Source organism: Peromyscus leucopus, chromosome 6, assembly GCF_004664715.2.
Source record: "Peromyscus leucopus breed LL Stock chromosome 6, UCI_PerLeu_2.1, whole genome shotgun sequence".
Classification (NCBI taxonomy): domain Eukaryota; kingdom Metazoa; phylum Chordata; class Mammalia; order Rodentia; family Cricetidae; genus Peromyscus; species Peromyscus leucopus.
This window is the reverse complement of record NC_051068.1, coordinates 91,535,751-91,551,706: the sequence shown is the minus strand read 5'-3', so window position 1 is coordinate 91,551,706 and position 15,956 is coordinate 91,535,751. Positions and strand designations below refer to the sequence as shown.

Here is a 15,956-nt window from a genome sequence, read left to right as displayed (position 1 = left end):
GACAAAGATAATGTATATAGGACCTTCAAGCACATATTGCATACGTCATATTTATTATTTATTTATTACCTTCTCCTTGATTGTTCTGAGAGTTTCCAACTGAAAACTTGAAGGTCAGAAAAGCCAAGTAACTTGATCAAATTCACAACTCTGGTCTAAACTTGAATTGAAATTAGCTCTGCCCAACTGGATGGATTTTTTTCTTTCTTTCTTTTAATGTACTATGTTTTTTTTTTTTTATGTTGCTATGATATAATACCTGAGATTGATCAATTTATGGAGAAGAAAATTATGAATGGGGAGGCTGGCTTTTCTGAGATCAGAAAGCCACATCTGGTGAGGGCGTCTTGCTGCTTTCATTCGTGATGTATGATATGGAAAACTGAGTTGACATGTGACCTCAGAATGCAGGCGGCAAAGTGCAGAGTCCCTTCTTTTACCCTACTCTCTAGAGAACTAATGTAGCCCTGCGAGAACTGCAGGAATCTATTGATAGAGCAGTGTGTGGACTGGTATGATGGCTCAGCAGATGAACGACTTTGCTATTGGAGTCTGATGATGGAGTTCAATCCCCAGAGCTCACAGTGGACAGAGAGAACTGGCTCCTAAAATTTGTTCCTTGACTTCCACACACAGGCTGCAGTATGCACAGCCCCACCCCACAATAAGTACAACATTTTCAAAGAGTAGGGACATTCATAGCCTTCCTACTGTGGGTTCCCAGGTAATAGATGACCTTTCTAAAAGACTGCAAATGAGAAATTAAACTTCAGGAAAGTCAGGATCTCATTGCCTTTCAATACCATCACACTGATAATTAAATCTCCCCCTGAGCTTGGTTAGAGACAAAGCATACTGTAATTACATAGCATGTTTTGTTTTGTTTTGTTTTCTCCAGGAAGGAAATTTGTGTCAAGTAAAATTATGTACAATTGTGTCAAGTAAAATTACGTCTTTGTTCCGAATGTTATTGTAGTGCACAGAGCCCAAGGGAATGCAACCATATCCAAGGCAACACTGGTTAGATATTAAAAGATAAAGGAAACTGAGGAATGGATAAATGAATTGTGGTATGTGCTTGCAAGGATGTATACACTACTGAGAAATGGAAATTATGTCAAACAAGATTAGCATGTTGTGTGCTCTATTATAGAAAACTGTAGTGGTAACATTTCCTCCAATCACATCTTCAGCACTCTTCCTGGGTCTGTCTTCTTTATTTTTATTATTATTATTATTATAAGCAGGCAGATTGGAAGGATTTGTAAATCAAAACACAGCTGGCAAGCCTAAATTTAGGCCTATCAAGATGAGTGTCCCTCTTTACAACGGCTTCCCAAACTCCTTCCACTTGACGGTGCTTTTTTTTTTTTTTTAAACCAGATGTCTCTTGGTGTGCATGTTTCTCCTGCCTCAGCAATTTTATTTGCATGGCCTTTTCATGCCAGTATTCTGATTTATCACACTTCTCACACTGATTTCTCTTCCCCCTCTACTTGTAAAAAGAAAATCGTTGCTTGCGCACAGATGGTGGATGCGATTTAGCATTATCAGAGCAATTCATGTTATATTCATGAGAGATCCCAAGTAGCTTGTTAGTGGTGGATATTAAGAAAGGACACCGTGCGGAGAGGTCATGGCTCAACTGTGAATGTGTTTCTTTTGGTGTTTATCTTCGGGACATTCGACCATTGATAAGCCCTTCTGGATTTTAAATTTCAGTTGTGGATTTCATTTATTTCAGTTGTAGAGTTTGGAAACTGGGAAGGAGTCAGAGACCTCTTCTAGGAATCATTACTAGAGTTGGGTATGAACCTATGGAATAGGAAAAGGATAGATCAAGGATGACCTTTTATCCTGAAGCTTTCACTATGTGCAAAGGCAGATGTAGAAACACCATATTAGTTTGCTAGTGCTGCTATAACAAATTATCAACAGATTGGGCATGTCAACAACAAAAAAATGGTGCATTTCCAGATCTGAAGGCCAATACTTCTAAGGCTTCCTTCTTGGGCTGTGAGGGTAAAACCTATCCCTTGCCCCTCACCTGGGCTTATTCATAGCTGGCTTTATGTTTCTTCCTCTTTTTCCCCACTATGTATGTTTCCTTGTTTTACAAAATACCTTTTACAAAAATACCAGTTATATTAAATTAGCTGTCACTTTAATGAACTTATTTTATTTTTAAAGATTTATTTTTACTGTCTGTGTGGGGTTTTGTGTGTATGGGTGGGTTGGCGGGTGGAGGTGATGGGGTGGTTCCCATGGAAGCCAGAGGTGTTGGATCCCCTGGAGCTAGAGTTCCAGGGAGTTGTGAGCCACCTTATGTGGGTACTGGTGTCTGAATTTCTACAGGATCAATGCAGGCACTCTAGGCCAAATGAACTTACTTAAATATAATTAGTTCTATAAAGAACCTGTCAGGGATAGAGAGATCACTCAGCTGTTCAGTCTTCATTTGATTCCCAAAATAACACGTTTGCAACAACAAAAGAAGAAGAAGAAGGAGAAGGAGAAGGAGAAGGAGAAGGAGAAGGAGAAGGAGAAGGAGAAGGAGAAGGGAAGGAAGGAAGAAGAAGAAGGAAGAAGAAAAAAAAAAAAAAAAAAAAAAAAAAAAAGAAAGAAAGAAAGAAAGAAAGAAAGAAAGAAAGAAAGAAAGAAAGAAAGAAAGAAAGAAAGAAAAGGCTAGATCTGGCTACATGCATAGAGCTAGGGGGATAAAGACAGGTCCTGGTGCTCCCAGGACAGTCAGCCTACCCTCCTTGGAGAGGTCTGATACAAAAGATGTTGTCTAAAAGGAGGTAAATAGCTCCTGAGGAACAATTCCTACTGTTGTCTGTACTCCATATAGTCACACCCTCAAACACATTTGTGCCCCACATAAGAGCATCCGCACACACATAAACATGCATGAATACACAGAGACGCTCTCACTAAATAAAGTTTCATTCAAAGGTATTAGGTGTAGGTCTTCAACATATGAGTTTGGAGGATTTGGGAGTGGTGGGGTACATGATGAACTGATAACAGAAACAATTAAAGAACCAAGAATAACCACAGGAAACCTGCATTTAACTTGTGGATGATTCGGCCATGCTAATATATTCGTTTCAGAAGTTACTTCAACATTCTCTCTAAAAGGGACTGTTGCTTTGTTGTCAAGACAGACTGTAATGAATTCTAGCAATGCACTAAGCTTTCTTTATTATATATTCAGATCTTGGTTTTCTTGGTTTTGTGTTTGTGTGTGTTTTCATTGAATTGGCAGTGGAAAGGGTATTAAATATAATTCAAGAAGAGATTTTTTTCGTCGAGATCATGTCCCTTCTGCTGTCGTGTCTGGGAGAAAGAAATGAAAAGGCTGTTTTTTCCAATGCTTCAAAGACTATAAGATAATGTACATGTTTCAAATTTGAGAGGGAAGGAAGGGGGAGAAGACAGGGTGGAAGAATGGTGGAAGGGAATCCTTTGTTAGAGAAGAACATGTGTTAAGGATCCATTACCCAAACTCACCAACCACAAAAGGTTAAATGGGTTAATTGTTTCTGTGTATCTTTTCAAACACCTATGTTTTCTCAGTTATTTATGTCAAGGTGCATCTTTTAAGTAATGTCAACATATTTTTTTTTTCATTTTTGTAGGGGAGAACAATCTAAAACACATTGGATCATTGGTTTTATTGCAGTTTTAAGAATATTTTTGAGGGAGTCATAATAATTTAAATCCTTCTACTGAAATCATCCATGTTGCTAAATTTTCAGCCTGTAATTTTCTTCCTTTGCTGCATATGGAAGCATATTTTTATTACACCACATTGTACTCAACGGAATTATGAGCCTTTGTAAACCAACCCGGATCCTTCCCACTCTACAAAAGGCTGCATTTTAAGCAGACGAAATAGAACACAAAATTACGTAGTAGGTAAAAGAAGTGGGTGGTGGTGAGCAGAGTGGGTGGGCACGAAGAAAGCTGTAGCGCGGGGCTACATGCAGTGTCAGGGACATTTGCCTGCCAAATTAAAACTTGTCAGGGCAGAAAAACTACTATTTCTAGTGGGTGGTTTGTGAGAGGTTTTTGTACATACCGGTGGAATATTTACTTGGAAACTCTAAGTTCTGTTAATGGCTTCTTAGGATTCTATTATGTCCCATTCCAAACTTCATTTTAGACAATTATCCTTTTTTTTTGTTACCATACTTTAAAATTTTCTGTTTAGCCATGTAAACTTTGATGAGCTGAGAAAAGAACACTCACCAAGTCCAACCCAATGCCTCTTGCCACATGGCCCTAGACAACTTGTCTTAACTTACAATCGTGGTTTCTTGTTGCTTCTCAACATCAGCATTTACAGTGTTGACTCTAGCAATTTTAGTATAATTCTCTGAGTATAAGACAAAATACATTGATTTTAGAATATTTGGAAAACATCACATAGAAAAAATATATAACCTGAGAACAACATCTTTGTTAGAGAAGAACCAATGTTAAGGATCCATTTCTCCCCAAACCTACCAACCCCAAAAGATTAGACCGATCTTGGTTAAAACAACAGCATGACATGTCCCAAAGTCTGAGACACCTTATGTTAACTTGTTTCTGCTTTTTTTCTGTATAGTTGCTAAGTTCATTCCCTATCCTCTGTTTTTTTTTTCTTTTCTTCTCCCCTTTGTTCCATTTTTCTTTCCCTTGTCAGACATATAATAAACATTAGAATCTAGGTGGGCACAGGTTTTATGAACTTTTTTTTTAGTAATGCACCATGAAATTTTTCCCAACTATTACATTGGGCTGGCTGGAGAGATGGCTCAGTGGTTAATAGTGTGTAGTGCTCTTTTAGAAGACCTAAGTTACTGTTCTCAACATCCACAGAGTGGTGGCTCACAACCACCTATCACTACAGCTCTGAGGGCATCTGACACCCTCTAAAGGCATTTGCAGGCCCCTGCACTCACATGCGCATATTCCTACACACACACACACACACACACACACACACACATACACACACACACATACACACACACACACACATACACACACACACGACATATAATTAAAATAAAAATAAATGTTTAAGACATAATAAACATTGCTTTGGATCATTTTGATCATTTATTTTATTACATCATCTGGGTACAGTTTATTGCATCCTATCATAGAGGTAGAAATTATCTCATTAAACTTTTGTTTCAGGGTATTTTTTGTTTTTGAATTTTGTGCATCTGATTAACCTAACTAGCTATGAAATTGGCCCTTTACTACTTGGTTCAAATCATGCCTACACGTTTACCCTTTAGATCAGTGTTTTTTGAGATGACAACAGGCTGCACCTTCTTAGCATTAAGGGACATTATCATCCTTGTCTCATCCATGATTGTGTCCCACGTGACACCTCTTTTGCTGTTTCAGCCAAGCATCTTTTCCTGGTGGACATTTGCAGATGGACGCTGCACCTCACTGGCTTTGCTGTGAGTGCTGTGGATTCAAATCCTCCTTCTCACACTTGTTTGGCAAGTGTTTTATCAACGGGCTGTTTCCCAGACCGGAACTTTGGTTTGATGAGATATTTAAACAGTGTCTCCGATTTGAGCTCAACCCCCAGCTCTGTGCCCAACTTCAGTGTTTCCAATTCTAGTGCCATTTTGGAGTAAGAATCAATTCCTCATAGTTATAGAAGGTCAAGGTGCTGACCAGAGTAGTCATCTTGCGCTGACTACGCTGACTACTCTGCGTCTACAATGGTTTTTTATTATTTTTTTTCTGTGTCCTCACATGTAGTAAGAAGAAATTGGAAGGAGACTAGTTAGTGCCCCCTCATCCCCATCACCTCATTATAAGGTAGCTAAAGCTACTTAACAAGACTTTACCTTCATAACTCAATCCTGACTCTTAATACTATTACATTAAGGAGTAAGTTTCAACTTGTATTTTAGAGATAATGCAAACATTCAAAGCAGTGGAATACTGAAAGGTTATATCTTTCTTTCATCATTTTTAAGGTGGAATTTGTGAGCAAGCATAGATTAGAATAAATGTTTAAATATCCATTTAAAACTAAATACTTAGCATACATATTTAGCTATGAATCCAGGAGTCCTTTTTGCTTTTGCCATATTTTATTGATATTGAAATTGAAAATTGTTACTATTTATTTTGATATCAGTTTGTTTATCCGTGTGTGTTATATGTACATGTTTGTGTACACATATGTACATGTATGTGTGAATGAGTGTGCATTATGCGTGTGTGCATTTATGTGGAAGCCAGGAGTCAGCATTGGGTAGTTGGGTGTATTCCTTGATAGGTTTCCACCTTATTTTTCTGAGTGGGTCTCTCTCAGTGAACAACTGAGATAGCTGGCCAATGAGCCACAGGGAATCACCTTTGTGGTCCTGGGATTACAAATGTGCATCATAACACCTGGCTTTTATGTGGGCCCTGGGGATCTGAACTCAGGTCCCCACGCTTGTGTAGCAGGCCCATTCCAGACTGAGCTTTATTGCCATTGGCTGATGTTCTCTTTATAAATGCTTTATTCTTTAGGATGCTTCACTGATGGACATGAACTCCTTCAGCCCTATGATGCCAACATCCCCTTTGTCGATGATAAACCAGATCAAGTTTGAAGATGAACCAGATGTAAAGGATCTTTTCATTACAGTTGATGCACCTGAGAGCCATGTTACTACAATTGAAACCTTTATCACTTACAGGATCATAACCAAGGTAAATGCTGAGTGACCATTTTCTTGAATGTCACTGTGCTCTTTGAGTTTCTGAAAATGTCTTAGTCATACAGTTCAGTGTTACAGAATCTGGTGCATTGACTTTTTTCATGAAAGCTATTTTGGGTAAGATATTGTGTCTTACCTGCCCTCATTTTGTTCCTATGAAATCTGATATTTGAATTGGCTTTAATAAGTGGTGTTTTTTAGTTGTTCTGATAAGAATAAGAAGATTTTTTTTTTATCATAAAAATGATAACTAGCCCGGTATAGTTGGGCATGCTTGGAATGCCAGCACTTGGAGACTGAGTCAGACAAAAGTGTAATTTGAGGCCACATTAGCTATGTAGAAAATTCAAGAACAGCCTGGACTTTATGAGACACTATTTCAAAAGAAACATTCCAAATAAATAATAAATAGATAAATAAATAAATAAATAAATAAATAAATAAATGCCTCTGGAAAAGAAAAGTCTTGGGTTCCTAATAAAGAGAGCAAATCATTAAAAACAGGACAGGTGAAAGTTTATATTTTTTTCTGAGAATTACAGAGTGTAACGCTATTTAATTCTCACAGAGGATCCAACCACAACTCTAGCTTGCATGTGAAATGCTTGTTCAATGACACAAGAGAAATCGATTCAGAAACCATGTCTGCTATCCTTTACACAAAGAAAGCTAATGTCATACAAAATGTAATCTGTTTCAGTAAGTTCTTTTAAGAGTAGTCTGTAATTTCTCTTTGCAAGTTAAGTACCTTTCTTAGGAAGGCTCACCCATCACCAGTGTGGTTCTCAAGGGTTGAAGAATGTCTCTTCTAGCTGAGAGGATTCTGGACTGAGGCCCTGTAATTGCATCTTTCAGCACAGACTCTGTACTATGGCCCATTGTGGTTCCTGAAAGTGCATATATCGAATCTCTTTCCTTGACCCCTCATTTCCTCCAGTGCAAAGTGCAACCCCCCCCCATACACAGCCGTACCACATAAGCCCATCCCATCTTCATCTCAGCCCCTGCTCTGCTCAGGTTGAGTGGTTTCTATGCTGTGAATAGTACAGGTGCCTCTTGGTCTCATGAATATGAATATACTTTCCCATCTGTCTGATGTTTCCATCTCCTTAGATGGAAAGAGTAATATTTATTTTTCAAGATATCAGCTACCTAAGAAGGCTTCTCTAGCTGCCCAGTGCCTCCTAGCTTTCCTCTGTTCTTTCCTACGATTCCAGAAGAACCCATAAAGAACAGAAAAGTGCCAGGCGGTGGTGGCGGCGCACGCCTTTAATCCCAGCACTCGGGAGACAGAGGCAGGCAGATCTCTGTGAGTTCGAGGCCAGCCTGGTCTACCAAGTGAGTTCCAGGAAAGGCGCAAAGAACAGAGAAACAACTAAAAATGTATCCTCAATCTTTCTAAGCCTCATAGTTTTCAAAGCTAAAAACTGGAGATTTTGGTAGATGTTTGTTCTGTAATCGAACCTGGTGTTGCTCAGAGAATCGACTTAAGTGAAGTAATCAATGTAAAACACTTAGCCATGAGCAGTAAGTGGTCAGTAACTGCTGTCTACCCATTAGTAAGTAGAAAAGTGTATGAGGATTTGTATTTATTTCCAGGGAGCCTGAGCTTCTCAAGGAAGTTTTTAGTAATTCCAAACAGGTACTACTTACTTGACAATTTACTATTTTGTTGAATGAATGAGTGAAGTCTTCACATTTTTATGATCTCAAAATGGGTTCTAGCAAGACAGCAGGAGTTGAATCTAGATTTCTCTCCTTGCTATGTCTTGGACATTTTAATCAACCTCTCTTTATCAGTTTCTTAATTTGTAAATAGGATAATGGCACTAACTTTGAAGACATTTGTAGAAACCTGAATCAATTAACACAGGAATACTGCCCAGAGAGGACCTGAAGTTCTATGCTCTCACGGTTGTGACTATACACCTTTCCTGTCCTCAGGATCTCCAGGAAGAGGATCTCTGGAACAGCTATCTCCCTGTCATTTGCATTTCTCACAGATACCCTTTTCGAAGCACCCAGGAAATCTGATTCTGATCAGTGACATACAATGCATCATCCATATTTGCATTGTATTTTAATTTACTTCATTTAAATTAATTTAGTGTGTCAAGGGCAGGTAGGTAAAGTAGGCGTGCACATGGCACACATGTTAGAGGACAAATTGGGGTAGTTGGGTTTTTTTTTTCCCTTCTACCATGGGAATCCCTGGGATCCAACTCAGATTGTCTGGGTTGGTGGCAGGTGTCTTGACCTGCTGAGCCATCTTCCTGTCTTTCTACATCATATTTAAATGGGCTGCTTTTATAGTAGAAATAATAAAAATGACATTAGAATGTATGGTCCAGATGGCATCAATAGTGAGACTCTGTGTGAACAATGTTCTAACCGCTGTCTACATTTCTTAATAACAATGATAATGGAATATATGAACTGGCTGACATCAGTAGTGACTACATTGAGTAGGTAATGCTTTAAACACTTAATTGAAAGCAATTTAAGAAATTGGATATTATTGATATTATTTGCCCTCATTTCCTTCCATTGGAAACTGCAACTCAACAACTTTGCAACAGTTGTGTGGCATAATAATTGGCAGAGTTGGATTTAAACATAAACTATTACTTTAATACATCTTTTTCCATTACGTTTCTACCTGTCTGTATATGGAAATGACAAACTAACTTTCACATTATTGTAAACTACCTATCCTTTTCTACTTTTTATTACTTTTATCATGGTATGTAGGGTACACATATGTGCAATGAATATACATTATATATATATATATAAATTTTATAAAAGTAAAAATATATATAATTTTATATGTTGTATATATATAAATATCTACTAGATGGGCATTTTGTTATCAAATCATTTCTTTGTTATTTGCTTATTATCATTTATGCAATAGTTTATTTTATAGTTATCTTTTTAATGCTAGTGTTGTTCAGAATATTTCTCTTATTTATTAAGAGTCTATCTCTGCCCAGGCCACACATGATGGACAGAGATTTCTGCTTTCAAATTTTAGATGATGATGGAGGATATGATTGATGTTAATTAACTTACAGTTTATTTAATTTAAATCTAATGAAGGAAAGTACAAAGTTGTTACAAACATTGGACATTTATGGATGGCCTCTCTGAGAAAACTTTCATTTTAGATAGAATCTCTTGCCCAGGGTGACCTGGAAATCACTAGATGGCTAGAATGACTAGCAGTTATGACCCCCTTGCCTCTACCTCCTGCATGCTGAGATTACATGTGCACCCCAGCCACCTGGTCTGTGCAGTGCTGAGTATCATACCTCATGCAAGCTAGGCAAGCTCTTACAAACTGAAATATATCCCAACTCCAGTTTTCGTTTTATAGTATTGCAATTCACACATACTAAAGTATATAAGGATATACACATATACATAGTCACTTGTATACACTGATAACACCATGCTTAGGATCATTTAAGAATTATCCAACCATAGAAGGGTAAGCGCCAGGACTCTCATGTTCAAGGCATCTATTTTATGGGAAAAGGACTTTATTCTTGAGACTGACATCCTGAGGTGGCTGCTTTGGATGAAATACTTTGTCTTTTGGACATATAGAGATTACTTTCTAAGATAAATAACTGTGTTTTTTTTTCTCCCATATTATCATCATGAAGACAAACATTTGAATATCCGATAGTATGCAGGCAGTGGCCAAAATTCTTCATTGATGAATTGAATATTAGGATTCATTTATTTCAAAAGCAGTTTTGTAAATCTTCTGAACTTAAAATGCCTGCTTACCCTGAATCAAAGGCCATTGTTTATTGAGCAAATGAATTTTGGGGTGTGTTCGACATGCACCTGTTGGTGCTCAATGTCAAGTGTCTGAGCTCTTTTGATCACTGATGAAAATTTAGCCACTATTTGTAGTATTGTCCCCATGGAAACCTACATTTTAGTCAGAAGCATTATTGATACTGGAAGCCATACTCTGTAGAACATGTATTCTTTCTAAGTTGGAGATCTGTCATCAAACCCTATAGTCTGGAAGCTTCTGTTTGACTATAAATGACCAACCATGACTGCTTTAGCTGGAATGGTCATTCTAAAGTCTACTGTACAGAAAGTGGTCATTATCTAAACTCAAATGACTATAGCTCTTCTCCTTGTCGTATTCCATCCAGGAGGGTGTATAAGGCCCTGTGGTAGAAAGAAATGGAAGACTCTGCTGAGACCCTGAACACATTTTCTATTTTCTTCAGTTACTGTTATATATTAGAAGCCAGTGACAGAGTGATGGGGACAAAGTGATGGGGACAGAACTGAGTGATTTTTTGGTGTGATTTGTCATCTCCATGCTGGAGTTTACAACAGATTGTTTTCTGTTTACTAAAGAGTTGGCAGTGGCTGAGAACATAGACGGCTGAATGACATTTTCACTAGCCATTGCTTGAATGCATTTATGGTTATTAATAGTTACATCAGTTTATTGTTTTGGAAGTTGTTCACAAACCTGTTTATAGTGCCTGGTGTTCAGTCAGATGAGAGTGACTCTAATGTAGCTAGAAATTTCTCCGGTGCTACTCAGTGCTGCGGTCAGGATGACTCTTTCCCACCTGTGTCCTGCAACCACTTGGTCTCAAGTAAACACACAGAGGCTTATATTATTTACAAACTGTATGGCCTATCGGTCAGGATTCTTGCTAGCTAGCTCTTATAACTTAGCTCAACCCATTTCTATTAATCTATGTGTTGCCATGTGGCCATGGAGTTACTAGTCTGCTGGCATCTTGTTGCTCCTTGGACTGCAGCCTGGCATCTCCCTGATTCCATCTTTCTTCATCTCTAGTTTGAATGTACCACCTAACCTTATTCTGCCCTGCCATAGGCCAATGCAGCTTTATTTATCAACCAGTTAAAGCAACACATAATTCACAGCGTACTGAAAGACATCTCACAGTACTCTAATTCATGATTTGTGTGTATATATGCAAGTATGCATATATACATCCACATATCAGTCAGTGTATATATATTGTTAAACATGTTTTTACTGGATTTAGACTTTCTGTTTTTGCTGTTTCCATATCGTGTCATTTTGAAAAATAATTACATTTTTGAAGTGTTTTGTGAACGTTTAAATTCTTAGGCTTCTGCATTTGATGTATACCAACTTTTTTCCAACTGCAAAGAGAACATTTAGTAAGATATACTGTATTATATTATAAACATAGACTTTTAAGCTCATAGTTTTATGAGCTTATTAATGATTTCTAAATAATTAAAACTACAACCTATGACATAAACTGCTTAATTTTACAACTAGTTCACTAATGTGGGTTATTGTTATTTTCTGTGAGGGGGGATATATTTGCAATTTTTTATTTCATCTTTACTCCTACAGGAAATCTCAACCTAAATATTGCTGTATGTATTCTATATGCAAAAATCCAGTTAAGTGAGATATTGGTATAAGTAGTTATTTTCTCATGAGAGGTGAGTATGAATTAGAGAAATACTACTTTTATTTTGGCCTGAGATTCAGTCAGTAGAAGTGAGGCTGAGAGTGAACCCATGTCCTTGTCACATGAGTTGGCACAGATTTTTCGTTTACTAGAACAGAGAGCTTAATGTATTTGCTAAAATTTTAGGAGTTTAAGCATGTAGCTCAAAATAAAACTCCTTGAGAAATTATAGAAAAAATCTTTTCACATTAAATATCCATTAATTACATTCTTCTTGAAAAAGTGGCAAAATCACTCTGCGAAATGTTAGAATTTTTACATACCAACAGCAAATTTTAGTGAAAGCAGTTCATTTGAACAGAGTCCAAAAGAACAGTCTTCTCAGTTATATTCGGGTTATTTTCCAGATTTTAAAAATAGAACTTTCCTCAAATTCTGAATTCAAATCATGTTAAGAAAAGAATAATGTTTGAAACCTACATTCCGAGCACACTTTCTAAGCGAGAAAGCTATGCCAGAGTAATAGTAGTTAAACCAGCCAGATGGTTGTTGGAACGCAGAGTTTTCAGTTTGGACTTCAAATTTAAGCATGGTGTTTGCTTTCTTTCTGGAAAAACCGGAAAGTTCGCTTAATTTCATCTGCTGCACGAATAGATGACAAAAAGAAAAGAAAATACATGCAGGCTGACAAACACTGAATAATTAGGATTCAAGTTTTTTTGGAGACCCATTTTTTTTTCTCATCATATCTAAAATAGAATTAAGCAAATGTCTTCTTCTGCCTCATACTGTATGGGCTGTTCTGTCTTCCTGCCTCCTTCAGACCTCTCGTGGGGAGTTTGATTCCAGTGAATTTGAAGTCAGGCGCCGTTATCAAGATTTCCTGTGGTTGAAAGGTAAACTGGAAGAAGCGCATCCCACGCTCATTATTCCAGTGAGTTTCTGGAGGGGTTGTGGTTGCTATTGTTTAGACTGTAGCCACTCTGTTTGCTTGAGTCTTTTAGACTGTCTAAAACATAATACCTTTGAACACACTAAAATTCATTTATATAAGGAACATTTACTTCTAAACCCTTTAGTCTAACTATAGTTGTGGGTTTTTGGTTTTTTTTTTTTAACTCTTTGTAATATGAGCTGATGTTTTATTTTTCTATACTAGTTTTGTGGGTTTTTTTAAAAAATGCATTACATCCATTTATTTACTGTGAGGGGTAGCACATGTGTGTTGCTGTGCATGTGGAGGTCTCATCGCTACTTGCAGTACAGGGGTGGGGTGGGGCGTCTCCTTTCACCACGTGGATCACTAGAGACTGAACTCGGGTAGTTAGCCTGGTCAGCAAGTGTACTTACTGACTGAGTCATAGCCCCAGCCCCTACTGTGCTACTGGGGACCTTTAAAACTTATTTTTATAAGAAATGATGAGGTATTCAACTGCTCTTCAGAATCCCTTTCAACCCTGTGTGTGACATGTTAGGTTTCTTTTTTTAATTCAGTTATTTATTGTGTGTGAGCACGCATGCACTTGTAGGAAGTTCAGACAACAGCTTGTAGGAGTCAGTTCTCTCCTTCTACCTTGTGGCTCCTGGGGATCAAACGCAGGATGTCAGGCTTGACAGCAAGTGCCTTTACCTGTGGTGGGGCCAGCTCACTAGCCCTCAGGTTCTTTGTAGATTGGCACAGAAAACAACAGCGTTCCTATGAGCGTTTGCATGCCTACTTAGCTTTGGCTGTTCCCCACTGCTCATCTCTGGTGCCTTCCTCCCCCCCCCCCCCCCCCCGCCGCCTCCCCCTCCCATCCCTGTGTCCATCTCCGTCCCCTAGCTGTTCCTCTGTCATGTACGTGCGTTTTCAGGTAGTTATTGTGTTTGTTTTTGGTCTCAGCCGTTGCCGGAAAAGTTTATCGTGAAAGGGCTGGTGGAGCGTTTCAACGATGACTTCATCGAAACCCGCAGGAAAGCATTGCATAAGTTTCTGAACAGGATCGCCGATCATCCAACTTTAACATTTAATGAAGATTTCAAGGTTTTCCTCACGGCACAAGCCTGGGTAAAAGGTTCTACTTTATATCTGTAAGACCCCTTAGTATCGGTGTGTACGGCAGACTGTCTGCTCCCTCTTTCTCGCCTTTCCACATTAGGCAAGGGTGTCCTTGAAGTGTGTTAGTCAGTTGTTTTAAAGAACACTGGGGCAACTTCTTTGTATATAACCCTGGTGCCAAATCAAAATGGAAACGATAGAAACCTGCTGTCTTCCTCACATACACATATTCTCATGTCTCTTCATTTTTTTTCAATGACAGGGTGCTCTTTGCATGTGTAATCAACACTGGTCATGAATGAGTATGTCATTCTCTGTGTGTATGTGCATATGATATGCAAGGGTGTGTGTGTGTGTGTGTGTGTGTGTGTGTGTGTGTGTGTGTCTGTGTCTGTGTGTGTGTGTCTGTGTGCCTGCGTGTATGTGTTTATGATATGCAAGTGTGTGTGTGGAGGGAGGGCACATGCATGCCAGAGCACATATCTGGAGGACAGAAAATAACCCTGAGTGTTAGTGCTCATTGAGATAAAGTATCCTTACTATTTGTCACTATGTACCTCTGGCTAGCTGGCCCTCCCACTCCAGGGCATTCTCTGTCTCTGCCTCTTATCTTACTGTAGGAGTATTGAGATTAGAGAGGCATTCCTCTGCAGTTGGCTTTACATGGATTCTGGAGATTCAGACTCAGGGCCTCATGACTACACAGCAGGTGCCTTACCCACCAAGCCATCTCCCTAGCTCCTTTGTACATCTTTTATTGATGTCATTTTGAGCAATAATGAGGTCAGAGTTCTTTTAACAAGGATAAAAATCATTATTAAGTTGTTGACTAGATAGATAATTGAGTGGATCAATAAATGGATGGATGATTAGATAAAAGCAGTCTCCTTATTTTTCCTTCAGTTATCTATGTTGGAGATGTTTTTAAATATTATTCTTAACATGCAGAAAATTGGTGTATATTATTATTTTTCTTTTTTATGAAATAATAACTCTGTAAGAAAGATAATAGATAGGCAGTGGTTCAGTAGCAATTACACACCAAAGTCATATTTTATATCTCTCATATGTTGCCAGAGTAGTAGAAACCAAACCAAAGAGTGGTCCCTCTCAGTCATGACTCAGGTTCTGTATCTGAGAGCCCTTTGTAGCTTATATGAAATGATCTGTGACCTAACTCTAGAACCTTAGAATCTGTCAGAAACATTCCCCAGAGTCCAGTGTATGCGTAGCAGCCAGAACATGGTAAATCAGAACTGTAGTAACAGCTCAGCAGCTACAGTCTGTGCTGCCAGTGATAAAGTATGTATGTGTTCTTGGTTAAGACTGACGCTCTTGGATGGATGGAGTGTCTGATCAGGGACAGTACCTGTTACTCTTTGGCCACAAATGTATTTTCTGTAAAACTTTGGGGAAGGAAAACCTTTGGGAAGACAGACAATGTGTTATTCCATATTTGGGTAAATTGCTCATAAATATACCAATCAGGTATTATTTTTATTTACAGAATATGTGTGTGTGTTTGTGTGTGTGTGTGTGTGTGTGTGTGTGTGTGTGTGTGCTTTGCTCACAAACAAACCCATGTTTCCACAAATGCTGTAGCCCTCCTCAAAATTCATGAGGTCTGTTTTGTTGTTTGCTTAAGCACACTGTATTTCTCAAGGGATGATTTTTATGGGCTGCATATCCTTTTATAGTATGTCCTTTTTCTTTTCTTTCTTT

General features: G+C 38.3%; 1 protein-coding gene across 1 annotated transcript in view; it reads left to right on the top strand.

Moving 5' to 3' along the window:
• Window positions 1-15,956, top strand: part of Snx7 (sorting nexin 7) — an 82,283-nt gene that overhangs the window by 13,733 nt on the left and 52,594 nt on the right. The window contains exons 2-4 of the mRNA XM_028890155.2: window positions 6,544-6,726; window positions 13,020-13,130; window positions 14,079-14,243. Of these exons, the coding sequence (XP_028745988.2) occupies window positions 6,544-6,726; window positions 13,020-13,130; window positions 14,079-14,243 (459 nt within the window). The remainder of the gene's footprint in view (window positions 1-6,543; window positions 6,727-13,019; window positions 13,131-14,078; window positions 14,244-15,956) is intronic.